Source organism: Liolophura sinensis, chromosome 6, assembly GCF_032854445.1.
Source record: "Liolophura sinensis isolate JHLJ2023 chromosome 6, CUHK_Ljap_v2, whole genome shotgun sequence".
Classification (NCBI taxonomy): Eukaryota; Metazoa; Mollusca; class Polyplacophora; order Chitonida; family Chitonidae; genus Liolophura; species Liolophura sinensis.
The window spans coordinates 9,434,779-9,451,379 of record NC_088300.1 but is presented as its reverse complement, the minus strand read 5'-3'; the positions used below and the strand labels follow the sequence as shown (position 1 = coordinate 9,451,379).

At 38.9% G+C, this 16,601-nt stretch overlaps 1 protein-coding gene across 3 annotated transcripts; it reads right to left on the bottom strand.

The window, feature by feature from the left end:
* Positions 1-1,395: 1,395 nt before the first annotated feature.
* On the bottom strand, positions 1,396-13,279 carry LOC135467682 (calmodulin). Of its 3 annotated transcripts, XM_064745489.1 has the most exons (5): positions 13,001-13,279; positions 6,461-6,491; positions 6,030-6,173; positions 2,976-3,218; positions 1,396-2,600 (listed from the first exon to the last, which is right to left on the bottom strand). In XM_064745489.1, exons 1-5 carry the CDS (start codon positions 13,001-13,003, stop codon positions 2,572-2,574), a joined length of 450 nt encoding a protein of 149 aa, XP_064601559.1. In that variant the 5' UTR covers positions 13,004-13,279; the 3' UTR covers positions 1,396-2,571. The 3 variants fall into 3 exon arrangements, with proteins under 3 accessions (XP_064601559.1, XP_064601556.1, XP_064601557.1); XM_064745486.1 differs by lacking the exon at positions 13,001-13,279 and having other exon boundaries at positions 6,461-6,500; XM_064745487.1 differs by lacking the exon at positions 13,001-13,279 and having other exon boundaries at positions 1,396-2,027; positions 6,461-6,500.
* Positions 13,280-16,601: the final 3,322 nt, after the last annotated feature.

Here is a 16,601-nt window from a genome sequence, read left to right as displayed (position 1 = left end):
AACAATACCTTACCCAAAATTTAGTCAAGAAAAATTTTGAGCTTGTAATATAAAAACAACTATTTTAAAGTGTTTGGAAATTTTGTCTCAACTCTTAAGATCGCTTTGTGATCCTCGGGCCTGGTGTGTACCACGGCCATAATACTCTTAAAATCCATTAGCATGCCCCATTTTGTTAGTGGTGTCGGTTGTTCATTAGACCATGGCCTGCCCGATATCGCAAGACCAAGAGCTAATCTGCCTTTGTAACTTGATTCAGTCCATGCCCGGTACCCGATTCACAAAGCCTTTTAGGAGAGCTTCAAAAATTCTTGTGAAACGCAACATTTGAAACTGTATGTTTGAAATTTTACCGATTTCCTATATCTAAAAACTTACGCCTAAAATCGCTTTGTGAAACTATTCTCGTTATAACAGGTCATATCTGAAGTGTTGACTATGGAGTCTCAGTGTTGACTGTGGGTAACTCGCCTTCAGTTCAAATAAATGGAGCACGTTTCAACCGATGGGGTGAGAAGTAAAGGAGCTGCTGCGACCAATGAGATTGTCCGTCTTAAGTGAGCACCGCTGACCGGAGGCCACACGAACAAAGCTGAAATCAACTAAGTGTGTAAAACGTGTTCCCGTCCACAAGTATATTTCCAATATTGCAGCAGGTAATAACCTAGTCCATGCGATACTTCCAGAAATGCACGCAAGGTCGAATAGAAGTTACATTTTTGTGAAGTGATCAACTTATGGAGCATGCCAATGTAAAATCTTCAGAGCTGGTGGCCAGAATTCTGAAGCACGTATCAACTTCTAAATTTGTGTACAAGGAAGCAGGAACTCTTGTATTCTAGCTGTTCTCCTTTCCGTTATCTCTCTTATTCGTCCCAATGTGATCATATTTCGTTTGCCGCACAAATGAAGGCCTACTCAACATGCTTTGGGTTGTCCCTCCTTCATAATGGTAGGAATGGTTTTGACTTCTTTCGGTCACATCATAATAGGGTTTCCGAGTAGTAGGATCTAGCTGCAGGCCAGATCTAATGTCACCATATTTATAGTGCTGCCTCACTGCAACGACATTTTGAAGACACCAGACCTCACCCATTCACGCTTTATCACTATGATTCAGCACCCAGCATTTTTCGCCGATTTTTAGTGATGACTGCGTTCGGCACTGAATCCACTATGCCACCACAGCCTGTCCGACCTTGGTGAGGTATAAATTACATTTGCACAAGTGAACATTTTTAAGACTTCAATGCATCTCCCGAGATACTTTATAAGCCCACTCAGGTTCACAAATATTTCTTTTCCATTAATCTTGCCAGGATATAAAACTAATAAAACACAAAACGTGAAATTTAGAAGTCTTTCTCAAATATATAAAAAAAAAGAGAAAAGAAGGAAGAGACACTTTTTTATTTTCCAATAACATAATTATTCATGCCAAATATAATGCAGCCAACTGGCTTCCAACTCTGTACAGACTTTTGAGAGAAAGAATTACAGGTCTCCCAAAGATTGGTCCTCCCCTTCCTTTTGCGCAATTGAACTGTTCTTGCCTTAAGCTTACCATAGTTAAAATAGAACACCATCTGTAAGACATGAATCTCTTGGTATAAATAAAGAAAAAAAATGTTCTGAACAAAGGAAATATTTCGCACCCAGACATACGTGGATTTCACCACTGATCAATACTTTACACCTTTACGAAAACTGATGATTAAAAATCGGAAAGGGCTCCAATTCTCTGTCCATGACGGACATGTCCATGGATGTAGACATTTATATAAGCACATTAAAATCGACTAGTACAGTAATTAAAGGAAGAAGAGACAAGTTTTTTCGTTCATTTGACTATCATGAAATGGTGTACAGTCCATCTTTCCTCAGTTTTGTTTTAGTTTTACCAATGTTATCACATTCTTGAGCTTTATACACATGTGAGATGACAAATGAAGATGAGAAGTAAAGGGACCAACACTAGCAGTTTATCTGTACCTGGTCTTACTTGGATGTCATCATTGTGACGAATTCTGCAAAATAAAGATTATTTATACAGTTGTTGAACCAATGAAAATAAGTGACTGACATAGTTAATTATATACACTAATAAATACTGATACATGATGTTCAATTGTGCTTTTGACTAATCTTACATTGAGCATATACATTTCATCAAAATCATTCTTTAAGGAGGAGGCAGGCAACAATCCATGACATGAGATTAACCACTTGAAGCTCTAGGGGATTACAGTCAGAAGGAAAAATGAATCAAGTTAATTTAAATACAATGAAACCATGAACTTCACTTTACAACGCAAATATACAAAGGCAATACAAAAATAAGCAAATTCAAGGTTGTATGGAAGGTGACTAGTTGGAGGATATCAAACAATGGATGCTTCAAGTAGCAGCTTCCATGCCTCCAAAGCTTTGGAACCATAAACAACGCCCACTAAAAAGGTATCAGATGCTATGGCGGCCATTCTGTCTACAGCTGTGCTGTGCATGTCACTACGTTCTACACAGGAAGGGGACGCTCTTAAATCAGCCTACGCATCGTGGGGAACAGGGTTTCTATTTTGACACCATCATTGCCACAAACTCTGAAAATAAATGAAAAAAAAAAAAAAACTGACGATAGCGAACTTGGCATGCAATAAGACTTCACTACATCATAGCAGTATTCAGCAAAGAGAGGCTCCAGCTAGGGCACAATATAACAGCAAACTCGTTATACTCTGGTAAAGGAGCCAACATTGATATATCGTTAAGAATATTCAGGCAAGGGTCTACATGAGGGGTGTGGAAAAACACTGAATTCTGGAACAAGCACACGACAGTAAGGGTCAATGTTATCAGCGGTTAAAAGCAGCTAGTGTTCTAGTTCTATTATATACAGGATAGTACATTCTTCACACAAGCATTCCTTGATTAACTACTTCTGCATATTCCATATACAACACACACACAAGTCTTACCTTCATAATTCACTTGTCCATCCCCATCTATATCAGCTTCCCGAATCATCTCATCAACTTCTTCATCTGTTAATTTTTCACCCAAATTTGTCATAACATGCCGCAACTCTGCTGCACTGATAAATCCATTCCCATCTTTATCAAACACTCGGAATGCTTCTCTGATTTCTTCTTCGCTGTCTGTATCTTTCATTTTTCTTGCCATCATTGTAAGGAATTCTGGGAAATCAATTGTGCCATTGCCTGAAAGTAGAAGTGGACGCCAATATATTATCCTCTAGATACTGCTAAAAGACTTGTACAGACAAGTTTAAGTAGGAGTTGCCTACCTTGCCCAGTAAAGCAGAAATATCCATGCAACCATTCACCGGGGAATATTTTTCACCTTGGCTGCTGTTCAGCAGCAGTGTTTGTCAACTACCTTTTCAAACTTACATGTACATAGAAAATGTGACGTATGTTACAGAAAACAACAAGGTGTACACTGCTTGCACCGACTTGCTAGACATACAATGCTGTCCATTTTCACTTAATCTAAGTGTTGCGACACCAGGGAGTTCAAGCTATGTGACTGTAAACCTTGTATTTCATCAAAGTTCAGAACTTTCATTGATGGCTGAACCTTAACAATGTTGTCTGCTGGTGACTGCTTCTTACACCTTATAAGCTGACAATGCCTCATGATATCACTAGAACCATTTTATGACCCAGGAGTCTCTCACCAATGCGGTCGCTGTGAGCTCAAGTCCAGCTCATGCTGGCGGCCGTACGTGAGAAGGTCTGCCAGCAACCTGCGGATGGTCGTGGGTTCCCCCCCCGGGCTCTGCCCGGTTTCCACCCACCATAATGCTGGCTGCCGTCGTATAAGTGAAATATTCTTGAGTACGGCGTGAAACACCAATCAAAAAAAAAAAAAAAAAAAAAACAAGCAGAGACTATTTCTAGTTGTCAAAAAGCTTTTACTGATAAGATACAAGCTTTTAATGTGATCCTTTGTGTCTGTATTTCAATCCCAATGCAAAAAAATAATTCGCAGGTCAACTGTAGAGCCTCTTTCACAAACGATCCATAGCCGTCTGAGGTATGTTTGCTAAGTGTGCCTTAAACAGGCTACGAAAAAAGTTGACTAAAAAGAGTTCCTTCTGCTGAAAGAACCGGATTTACTCCTACAGGCCTAACACAACAGACCTTGACACAAGGATTAATATGATGTAAATAATTGTTCAATTGAATTTTCAGCGAGATCAGTTTTTTTGATCACTTGAAGTCAAGGGAAAAAAATGATTACCAATTTTGTTTTATGACATACATGTAGGTAACAAGTATATGTTCACCAGATCTGCAATACATAGGTTATGTGCTGTCCATGATAAAATAACAAACAAGCACAATAGTCAACAATTTAACCACCAGTTTCTGCATCTGTCTTTGTTTAGCCAAGACGTCAGGCTTCTATGCGAATTAAATGGCATTAGAGCAAAAAAATATTCATTTCAAAATACTGTTTTAGTGGATCTCAAACCCTTTGGTAAATTTCTAGATAATTTATAAATCTAGATATTTCTAATAAATCAGGATGTTCTCACTTGGCAACATTTGCATTTCGTACCCTAGCTGCCATGTCAGTCACAGTCTGGAATGTCACATCAGAAGTACAATCTATCTGCAAGATGGTTACCCATTTTGATGACCTTGTTTTAAGTTAAAAATTGCCAGCTTAAGTTATTTGCTACCAACTGGAAGCACACTGTACTGGCTTATGGAAAAAATTATTTCTGTGCAGTTTACTGATCGACATTTTGTTCCCCTGAATTCAATTTTAGGCGATAGGTCGATCCGATGTCAATGCCTGAACACGTATTCTTGAAATATTGCTTTGACAATAGATAATTCCTAACAGTTTTAAGCCATGAAAATAATAGCTACAGTGTAGATCAAAGTCCACAACAGAATAAAGCTGACCATAACTCTAATAGAAATAGAAAAAATGGCCCATTGTCAGACCTGGTCTGTGATTTGTCGCCATCAAGCAGCATTCTACCACATTTCAAGTCAGGATAAATGAACGTTAGAAAAAAAACAAAACAGACCAAGAATTCCAGAAAACTGTCCATAGCAGGACAAACCTGCCATAATGATCAAAATAACTCTAAATCCTAACTTGATCTGTAACTTGTTCTCATGGATTAAGGTAATATGACAATTTTGGACAAACATTTGAGGAAAGTCAAAAAAAGATAATAATGAGCATAAAAATTTGGTCAAGAATGGACAAAATGTGAACTTGATCCCTAATCTGTCATGCTTAAGCCATGCACAAAGTTTCAACTCAATATTATGAACCATCTGAAGAATAAAAAATACATATATAAAGCTCTGGGCAAGATATTTCAAATGTAGACAGGCAAGGAAATCTGTAGTCCCTTCCTGTACCGATGGAGGACTAATTAAGAAAATGAGGATTTTTTTCTTTTCCCTAATCTGTGTTGTTCATTTTAATATCGCTGATGTGGACAAGTTTAAATTTTAGAATCAGGTGCCTACTGTATCTCTTTCAGACTTCTAATTCATTATTTAAATGATTTGGGATTTACGCCATATTCAAGAATATTTCACTTATACAACAGCAGCCAGCATTATTGTGGGAGGAAACCAGGAAACACACAGCTATACGCAGACAGCTAGCATACCTTCCTAACTACAGCCAGGGAGGAAGCCAGCATGAGCTGACTTGAACTCACAACAACCGCATTGCTGACAGGCTCCCCTTTACCATGGAGGCCCCTTTTAGTTATTAGATGTGACAAAAAAACAAATGTAGCAGAAACCGAACAACCTTCTTTCCCCCTTCACTGCTATAGACCACTGGGTCAGAGCTGTTGGGAAAGACAAGTGATCCCATATTAACTTCATACAATCCACATATCAGGCATACAAGCAGTGTCAAGAACCTAATTTTCCAAGAGCACAGGACAGGCTAGTCTGCTGTTTGTAGAGAAGAACGGGTTTCATCAAAGAATATATCACAACTGGAGTGATAAGACCCTAACTAACCATCTGCATCTACTTCATTGATCATATCCTGTAACTCCGCTTCTGTTGGATTCTGCCCTAGCGACCTCATGACTGTTCCCAATTCCTTAGTTGTAATGGTCCCATCACCATCCTTGTCAAATAAGGAGAATGCTTCTTTGAATTCTGAAACAGATTTGAAGGAATGATTTTCAATTATATAATGGTGCCTAAAAAAAATAAAAAATTCCTTTCCCAAACTGAACAATTTACATCTACACCAATAACGATGAAATCAAAATTATGTCATCAAAAGATTAGGATAAAAATGCCACATCATTTTAAAAAAGTTTGCAAAATGGAATACTACTGAACAACTGAACAATGAGCTGACAATACAGAGGGCAAGTTTCAATGCTTTTTATGGTTACATTATTTATACTTTAGGACATTTGCATAAAACGAAGCTTCACCTGCTATTTGTTCTTCTGTGAGTTGATCAGCCTGAAACATAAGATAACTGGAATTAGACTTGGAAAATTTTGTTTGATTGGTGTTTTACGCTGTACACTCAAAGAAATTTGACTTCGACTGCAGCCAGCTAATGGTGGGAGGTAACCAGGCACCGCCGAGGGTAAAACCCAGAAACAACGAATTTAAGCTATACACAATCACGTAACTTGGAATGTACCAAATTAAGATCTTAGACCTTCTCTTTGCATTTTTAGAAAAAGGTACTCAAATGGCACTAGTTTACATGATGTTTATTTGGCAGACCTTTATTCAGGTTTGCTTATTTGATTTGGGAGAATCACATGCTTACTTATTACAGCAGGGCATAACTTTCAAGAATCTTCAGCCCTGTGGTATGTGGTGGGTAGGACCCCATAGGACTGAAGTCATTCCTACCTATAGGTAACGGTCAAACCAAATGTATTTTACGGATGCTTCGGTTTTCACGTCATACTTAACAATCTTTCAGTTATGAGGAGTTATTAGATGGTCTTTCCCTGCTCTAACCTCTCAGTGGCGAGTGGCCAGGGAGGCAACAACAGTACCACTTTTAAATCTTTGGTATCACCCGACCAGGTTTAATCTCAGGCCTATTGTTTTCAAGGTGGACACTTCAACCAATAGATCACGGAAGCAGTCATGCCAAACTGAGGCAAAATGCACCTAGCACTACATATCTCCTGTGAACTTTTATCAGGTTCATGCAGGTTAAACTCGGAGACACTTCTTGAAATCCTTCAGACCACAGTGCAAACTGAAGAATGGATTACTTTGAAACTTTACAACCAAAATTTAGGGAAAAGAATTTTGGTAATTTTTGTTTATATATCACATGGTTACGTTATCCGTGGTGTTTAAGCAAGACTGCAGTGGATGTATTGTCAGCTCCATATCTAGCAAAAAACTATGCAAGGTTCTGACCGTAACCTTACATGTAACATGAATTTACTGGCACATGCTGCTTATCTTTAGAGAAGTCAGCAGCTAAACTTTTGGCTATTAAAGAAAGTTGGGCCTACTAGAACCACATTTTCCCACTGTGTGCACGTGCACCTCTTTGTTATGAACACAACACATGCTAGCTTGCGGCATTCATCACAGGTGGTGATGGTTTCATAAGCAAAAATTGGATATTACACACAATACGAAATTCACCCCACCCCCCTGCTTTTTGAAGAAAAAACGGCAAACCTTTTAACAGGCAGCCATGTTTTCCTTTATGATACTCTGTCAATTATATTCCACGATGGAGACTTTCCCCCAAGCTGATAGATGTTCTTTAAGGTTGTGGAGAATAGTCCACTCCAAAAAGGTTAGCGATTGCAAACATTGCTGTCTGTTTTTGCTATGAGTCGTAGACTAGATTACGTCTAATTCATTAGGGTACAGTACATGTAAATTTGAAAATATATCTAACACATTTGTGTCCGTTTCTCTGTGTAACTTGCAACTGCTTTACTTGAAAAAAAAAAAAGAGCCCTACCCAATTTTACAACTAGTGCTTAAGTGTGGATATTTGCTTAAGAAAATCAGCAAGGGGCCAAGTGAAACGGGTTTATGTAGCAGTTTTTGCAGTCATGCGACTCCCGCAAGATACGTCATCAGTTGTCCGGCTATGAATAAACAGGTCGCTTACACAGACCTAGTAGTTCATACATATTCAGGTAGCCAACAGCACACTATAAATGCATTCTCGCATGGAAATGCCTTTGGGGCATCAGGAGTTCATAAATGTTGACCTTAAACGCTAGTTAAAAGATTCAAAACACTGAATATATTTCAGTAAAACTCATTTCCGAAAAAAAAAAACACTTCTTGTGAAATATGCATCTCATTAATTCTATAGGCCTAAAAATAAAATATTGTATGTTTGATGTTACACGATCAAAAGTTACCCTTCAAAAAGGCCCGGAAAGAAATTCTTTTCACGTGTTTTTACAGATGCCAAATTTTTAAATTTTATTTTATTTAATTACTTGGTTTTTTTTTTGTTGCAGATTGTCTGAAATGTCTCTTTCGAGATATAAAATTTCCACTCTCCCTGTTGAACAAAGTTGGCCTGTTAATGCTTCAACGGCTATACCATATCCAATACCCGTACACAGAGATAGGCCCACCTGTGAAGTGTTTTCACCTGTATTCATTTGGATAGCCGTAAAAGTGTTGACACATTTTTAATTACCTTAACGAACTGATGACAAGTGTCATTGTGTTCCCATAGGGAGTCGAGATTTCAAATTTATAACTCATTTTGTGAGGTAATCATGGTAAAATGTTCAAGAAAGTCTTGTAACCATCGCATCTGTCAGCGTCCTACGACAGCAAAATATGGAATTCTTGGTGATCCAATTCTTTTTGCCACGCTATACCTTAAGAACGCACCTAATTTTGAGAAATTGAATTGGTAAGAATTGTGGCTCTGGTTATAACTGATGTGAAATGCTTACAAACACTGACAAACGTGGACACAGGCCTATACCTCCAAGCACAAATCTCTCCAGTTATAGTCTCAGCCGACTTAGGCAGATCCCCTCGTGTAGATTTTGTGAATTAAATTCAGTCATGGACAGATCTTGCTACATCATAATACCTCCCAAAACATGATCAAACGGAAGATTTTTTGTTTTAAACCTATACATTATCAAAAATCCTTAACAGAGCCCCTTTTATGTTTTGTGTTAATCCCATTTCACACCTATCAGAGGCCTCTGAGCCTCTTCTGTTGGCATAAAAAAAATACTGTTCAGGAGATCACAACATTTAAAACAAGGTTAGATGTGTGAACAGCTTTTATCCCTGTCAAAACTCTGCTAGGGAGCATGTAGCTGGGAATATACTGGTATAATTTCCTAAACTGTCACTGATATCACCACTGCCAGATGCTTTGGTGGGTAGAAAATGTGTCTGCTTATTGATCCATTGTTGTATGCTTGTGGAAACCAAGTGGAAACAATGCTAGTGACAATGGAAAGGGCAGGTAAATTTTAGATGCAGCAAAGTTCACATAATAAGACAAAGCTGATCGGTTCCATCCTTTAATCTTCATGCAACACAACATGACTTTGGCCCTCTTCCTGGGGTATAAATGTTTCAGAGTAAATTAGGTCAAACCTGGTGATCTGAGCTCAGGCTCACTTGGGTGCTTACAGTCTTCATACTTTTAGTCAAGCAGGAACATTAAATGATGCATTGAGGGCAGAATAAATGTTTGATCCTTCACATGAAGAAGAAACCCCCAAAATTTCACAAAGTTTAAATAAAATTAGAAAATTTAGGAGAATAAAAAGATTTCTTATGCTAGATTTTATTTTGAGAATTGCCAAATACTGGGTGACATAATTTAGTACTGCGTTCTGATCCATGTTGAGGAAGTTGAATTGTGATCAATCATTTGAAAAGGATTCTACAATTGCTCTTCCCTTCTACAAATAAAAGAAAATAAAAAAAAAATAGTAAAGACCTACCTACCCTCTTGTTATACAGGGTTATAACATCAAGCATGAAATACTTTAATTTCGACCTGGGGTAGGTAGATATTCAAAAATTTAAAAAAAACTCAATGTGGCACTATTACACGGCAGTTAGACCGAAAAACTCAACTCAATATTTCTGATAGGGTAGTTAACATTTTGGCATCTATGAACCCCTGCACATGTACTTTTCTACTGTTTAAGTATTTATATGAAAAGTTAGAATAAAACCTTAACTGAGGTATATTGACATGAGGCTGTATTTCACCAGTTTGGGACAGTCTGTAAAGTATGATCAGATTCTGAACTTCTTGATCCCCATCATAAGCATCTTGTACAAATGCCTTGCCCCCCTTCCCATGTATGAAGTACGCAAGATGCATAAAAAGAGTGTAACATGTAAAGAGTGACCACAAGACACTGATACAGTCAACAGCATTATATCAAGGCTGTGTATACAGATTCTGATTTGCACATGCCGACCTAACAGGACATTTCAATGCCTAAACCAGTGAGGTCATACCAGACTTTAGCCATATGATCTTACAATGCACTATCATAATTTTGGAGAGAGGTACTGCTCTGTTTTATGCTTCCCTCATATTAAGGCATTGATTGTTGTGTTTTCAACTTCATTCCAAAGCTTCTGAAATTTGTCATAGCACTTCTGCTTTTTCACTTCTGGATTCGTTTTCATATAAGCACTCCACAGTTTCTGGTACCCTCTCCAGTTCTGATCAGAGAGGACTAAAAAAGTTTAGCCAAAACCAAGGGCCATTCACTGACAAGCATCAGCGACACCTTGTTCGGGATGTTGCTGTACAACGCAGAGCAAATATTACTAATCAATACAACATTGCATATTGTACTTATACATTTACTTCTTTTTTCTTTTGTTTCGTACGTACGATAGATGACAAACCCAGGGCCTAATCTGGCCTCAGAAGGGCAGGGGGTGGAACCCCTAGTGAAAGGCACATCACTGTTGAATATTTCAATTCTCATACATTTTTAAGGACCTTGGTTCCTACGGTTGACCTCCACCCCACCTACCTAGCTTGAAAATTCAGTCTAAGAATGGCTTGTATTTACTGGAAAATGGAGAACATAGCTATTCTAGGCCCCAGGCCATCATTACAAAGTTGTTTGTTGAGGGTTACAAACCCTGGTCGGCTTTTTTTTTTGAAAGTAAATTGAAAGCAATTCCCGGCCAGCATAATCTGAATACTATCTCAAATACTGCGGGTCCAATTTTAGTTACTTGTATCTGGGTGTATGTTTCCGATTTTAAATCCTCTTTAAAACCTTTGCTGTTTTCATAACCAAGTTTTTTCACACTGAAGTCAAATATTCCTTCTTGATTCTGGAACCAACATTAAATTTCAGTAAATTTACGAACTTTAAACCTAAACAACTGAAGTTGAAAGGCATCCATTGCTTTCGCCACTGTGGCAAAGGGACGTCACTTTGCTTTCGCCACACAGAAATTATACTCGCCATAACTAATTTGGAGAATGGCTAGCCACTAAATAGATAATCCGAGTCTTATAATGAATTTGGGCTGTTTCTTGTTTAATTATTTTTTTTGGATGCAAAGGGCACTTCGAGGGAACGCCAGCGTCTGGTAATTGGACACTGAGAAGCCCTGAAACCCCATCTGTACGCCACTTGTATGTGAAGCATGCATCCCCCATTCTGGATCCCCCTTATTAACACACATACTTCATGGATGGCCCCTTACCATTTGCCAGTTATCACATTGTTGTCGCTGCTCTGTTTTCCTTTTTTTTTTATGCTCTACGTCTTAATTATATTATATTATATATCATTTGTGGATAACTGACAATTTCGAAGATAGTGAAAACTTGTTGGTGAAGCAACATGGTTAGAACCGTCAGCACTACAAACTTGTTCATTTACAAATATCATTGTCCCTCAGTGTGGTCCGTGAAGAAAATTCGGTTCCCCTGTGTGTCACAGGTGAAAGGAGACCTGCAAGGACATGCCACCTCACATTTCAGGAGGTTGCACGGTTAAGTCAAACACAAGCAAGGCTATCGTCCTGTGAAGATCAAGACGCTGTGATGAGAACACATGGATTTACTCTATGAATTGACTGGAGCATGCAACCCAAAGACACAGAAATGCTCAGAAAGTTTTAATCTTGTAGACATACATATACCAGGTTAGTGCTTCCTATAATTTATTTCTAGAGCTTTCTGGCAGGAAGTTTAAATGCCACCAATTTCATGTGAGCAGTGGGTGAAACTGACCTGCTCGATTCGTTAGGACATTGTTCAATCAGGCGTCACCTTAGAGTTAAAAGTCAGTGCACTCTTATGATAAAACATAAAGCATCAATATTCACGTGACCAAAATAGCTCCTTAACATTACCACTCTCCTGAATGATTCTACTGACTGGGAATCCCGGATACAAGAAGTTGTTTAGCTGGGACATCAAGAGTTGTCTACCCTATCAGATCCCTTGGTTGCACTGCTGTGTGTGCTTATCTGTGGTTTTAACCTGCCGTAAGAATAATTATCATTTTGTCGCTTCAAAACAAGAGAAAAAATAGATCCACCGCCACCAGATGTAAAACATAAATTACTACTCATTCTTTTCCCTGATGTTTTGCCACTGCAAGCAAGGAGGCACCGATAACCATAGTTATTTCTTACATATATACATGTAACTCATACAGTACGCAGAAGGCTTAAACAGCGTTCTGTTCAAATGTAATTGCTGACCTTGCATGCAGGGAGTGGTGAACAACTATGTACGGCACACATTTACGTACCACGTCACTATCAACTTCAGTATGACTAAAACATACAATATTGACACTGGAGGGGCTAAACGCCGCTCACTGAAACCATCGTAACGGCTTTCGGCGGGATGAAGAAGTTTGTGATATTTCAAGAAAACATCTTCCTTGTGCAGAAAAATAATCTTCCCTGAGGGCAAATAAACACTGTATGACCACAATAACATGGAATGTATTTCATGATGTCCCACTGTGATCACTTACCATGATGGATTGAAGATTTGATCGCCGGCTTCTCTTCTGCTTCTCCTGCCTTCAGATGAGTGCTTGTCTCAGCGCTATTCCTACGCTGTGACCACCGTTATTTCCGCGTGCGCCGGGGATTTCTATCACTTACAGTTGTTTTCGGCTGTACTACCTATAGTGTATGACAAATTTCTTTCGCTAACTACCTACAAGGGATGCAAACCTATGATGTTAACGTTTGGCTATCAGGACTATTTTCCGACTGACCAAAATCGCCCTTTTGATGCTGTGCTGATGGGATGCGAACGAGACGGAATCAACAATGCATCGTTCTGTAACAGTTCTTCCCATTGGCTGGCCGACACCTGCAATGCGACAGCCTCCGCTGCAGAGGGATCGTGTTTGCTTTTAGCGCGGAACTGACTCAGGGGTAGGCTGCAAGTTCTTGTCGCCATGATATGAACTAATGACAATGTAAACACACACTGTGTAAGCCGACGATTAATGTTTCAGTCATTCAACTTCGAGTTATACATAGTTTAATCCAACTCTGGTGTGTCTAATCTTTGTGGAGTCGCTGCCTCATCGTTAACTTCCAGTGCGCGCAGCCACACCCAGAGGCCAGATTGCTGTTGTTTTTTTTTTCCTTTTTTTGGTGTGCATTTTGTTATCTCAGACTGATAAATGGGAACAAAATATGTAGTCTATTGAATAAATTTTTATGCACTTCCTGTTTAATCTATAATATCATTATTATACGGAGACTTGGGGAAGGGTTTAGGCCCTTCTGTTTACACAGAAATATTGAACTTACATTAGGTCAGCATTCTCCCCACTATCATACCCAGCCCTTTCCCTGCCCATGATGGCATAGCAGAGGGGCAGGTGCACGAGTTTGCATGGTGACAACGTACCGCGCATACATGTAATTATGTATTGTGGTGGCTCTTGCAGTCCTGCAACCAGGTGGTCACGATTTGGGGGTGGGGGTTGGGGAGGGGAGCAGCTGATCCAGGGGAATTCCAGCAAGAAGAACTCTTAGAAACATTTAAGTCGATTACCAGCATATATTTTGTTTATTTACTTGTTTTAAGGGTAAGTACAAATTTTTTGAAAAATATAAAGTTAAAAAAAAAGTGTCCGTGCTAATACCCTTTTGCTTTCCATATATAAGGCTATGCTTGATTCCTTGTTTCCCATTACCCTCAAGCACGTTATTGTACCTCTGCACTAATTTCATTTTTTGCCAGAAACTAACCCAGAAGCTAACTCAGAAGCTGATATAATCATGAAATAAGGTAATTAAAACTTAAAATTATTCTGCCCATTGCACAATCTTTTCAAAATATTTTGATTTACAAGTTTCATTTTGGCACAAAAGTGATGACGATTGTCAATTTCCTTCTTGCATGATGTGATAAACCTGAGATATTCTTGGAAACAGTGTTATTCCCAAGATAAAATAAGTAAATAAATGCTTTGAAATGTGCATTCATGTACAAGGAGTACTTTACTTTCTCATCTGTCTGTTAAATGATATTTGTTTGTAATTCTATTACACAATTTCAATTTCAAACCCAGCCTTGGACGGCACATTTGTACATTCGTGTCCACTCACTGTTTGTGAGGCCTTACTGACAGGAGGCATAAGGAATGGACAACTCCTATGTGGCCATAAGGGCAGTGTAATGTTTATCAAAGGACACTTTTTTTCCAATAACAAGGTTTGGGTAAGTATCTCACATGTAACAAAGTTCTCAGTAATTTGCCGAAGGTTGGTGAGTTACTTCAGACACTTCCTCCAGTCATAAAGCTGACCATTGTGCTTGTCTGGTTTGATCATTGTGGTGGCCTGTTTGATCATTGTGGTGGCTGGTTTGATCATTGTGGTGGCTGGTTTGATCATTGTGGTAGTCTGGTTTGATCATTGTGCTTGTCTAGTTTGATCATTGTGCTGGTAGCATGATCTGATTTTGTCACGGTGCTGCTTAACTTTTAACTTTTAATACACTTTTGAACATCTGGCCTCTGGTTTGATCAGTGTGCTAGTAGTTTCATCATTGTGCTGGTCTGGTTTGGTCATTGTACTGGTCTTCTTTGATCATTGTTGTGGCCTGGTTTGATCAATGTGACCATCTGGTTTTATCATTGTGCTGGTCTAATTTGATCATTGTGGCCAGCTGGTTTGATCAGTGTGCTGTCTGCTATGATCATTGTGTAAATCTGGTTAGATGCTTGTGATCGTCTGATTTGATCACTGTCATGGCCTGGTTTGATCATTATGCTGGGTTGGTTTGATCATTGTGGTGGTTAGGGTTGATTATTGTGGTGGTCTGGTTTGATCATTGTGCTGGTTTGGTTTGATCATTGTGCTGGTGAGGTTTGGACTGACTTCAGTGATACGGTGAATTCTGTACAAGTACAACTTAAAGCATCAATCAAATAAACGTAAATCGGAGTAATACGTGTACGTCTATTTATTTTCATCCAAGACACAGGCAAATCTGTTTTTATACATACAACCTGTACAATTTATGTTCACCCATTTATGCCTTCCGTTATATATATATATATATATATATATATATATATCAGCCATAACTGATTCAACATTACCTAGGCCGTATCGAAAGGGCTACAAATCGCAGTGCCTTATAATAATATTGTGTTCTGGATAATTTGCGTATTACATGTGGACTAAGGCGAACTGCTTCAGCACATGGTAGATGGGAAAAGCCGAATTTTTATCTGATACTAGTTTTGTATGTGTAAATAATTTCTGGGTATCTTTGCAGGGGAGAAAGGGATACTACTTTTGTATGTGTAAATTATATCTGGGTATCTTTCGTGGAAAAAAGGGATACTTGTTTGGTATATGTAAATAATATCTAGTTGTCTTTGCGTGGGGCATGGGGCCACTAGTTTCGTCAGTGTGATACCTGGTTGTCTGTGTTGGACACGGGGATACTGTTTCTTGTGTAAATGATATCTGGTTGGCTTTGAATGGGACAGAAGGAGACTGGTTTTGTAGGTGTAACTGATATCTCGTCGACAGTACAAGGGACAGAAGGATACAGAAAAGTGTTTCCACACAACCATGCAACCATGTATAAAGCTACAAAGTTACATAAAATTTTGATCCATGAAGTATTTCGAATATATGCCTATAAAGGTTCTTTAAGGATGTTTTCGGGTGTGAAATATGATGTGAAGCTCATCGTGATTTAAGTGCAATGTGTGTGAGAGATGATTCATGAAACAGTAGATTTGGGTGGTCATGTTTATACATCAATCTTGTTAAATGAGTTACTGATAAATGGCGATGGATTGATGATAATTGAATTATGATTGTGCATTGCATGGTATACGTGTTCGGAAGTCATCTGTTCATTGCCCCTTAGCAACGTGATGACCGTCAGCAACCATGCCACCATGGGTAATCTGAAAGGTGTATATGAGTGTTATATGTGTGTGTGTGTGGGGGGGGGGGGGGGGGGGAGGGGCTAATCTGCATGGGATTCACATCATGGGTCAATGAACCCCACTGTGCTTTTGGGCATGACTAGGACGTGGCGCGAATAAGTGATCATGCATAGCTGTAATTACCCCCTTTTGGGAT

Excerpts from the sequence above, each read along its gene's own strand:
- LOC135467682 (XM_064745486.1), bottom strand. The coding sequence starts at position 6,500 with ATGTTTCAGGCTGATCAACTCACAGAAGAACAAATAGCAG. Across the intron at positions 3,219-6,029 it reads CAATGAAGTAGATGCAGATG|GCAATGGCACAATTGATTTC; the intron begins GTTAGTTAGGGT and ends TTCTACTTTCAG. Across the intron at positions 2,601-2,975 it reads TGGACAAGTGAATTATGAAG|AGTTTGTGGCAATGATGGTG; the intron begins GTAAGACTTGTG and ends ATTTATTTTCAG.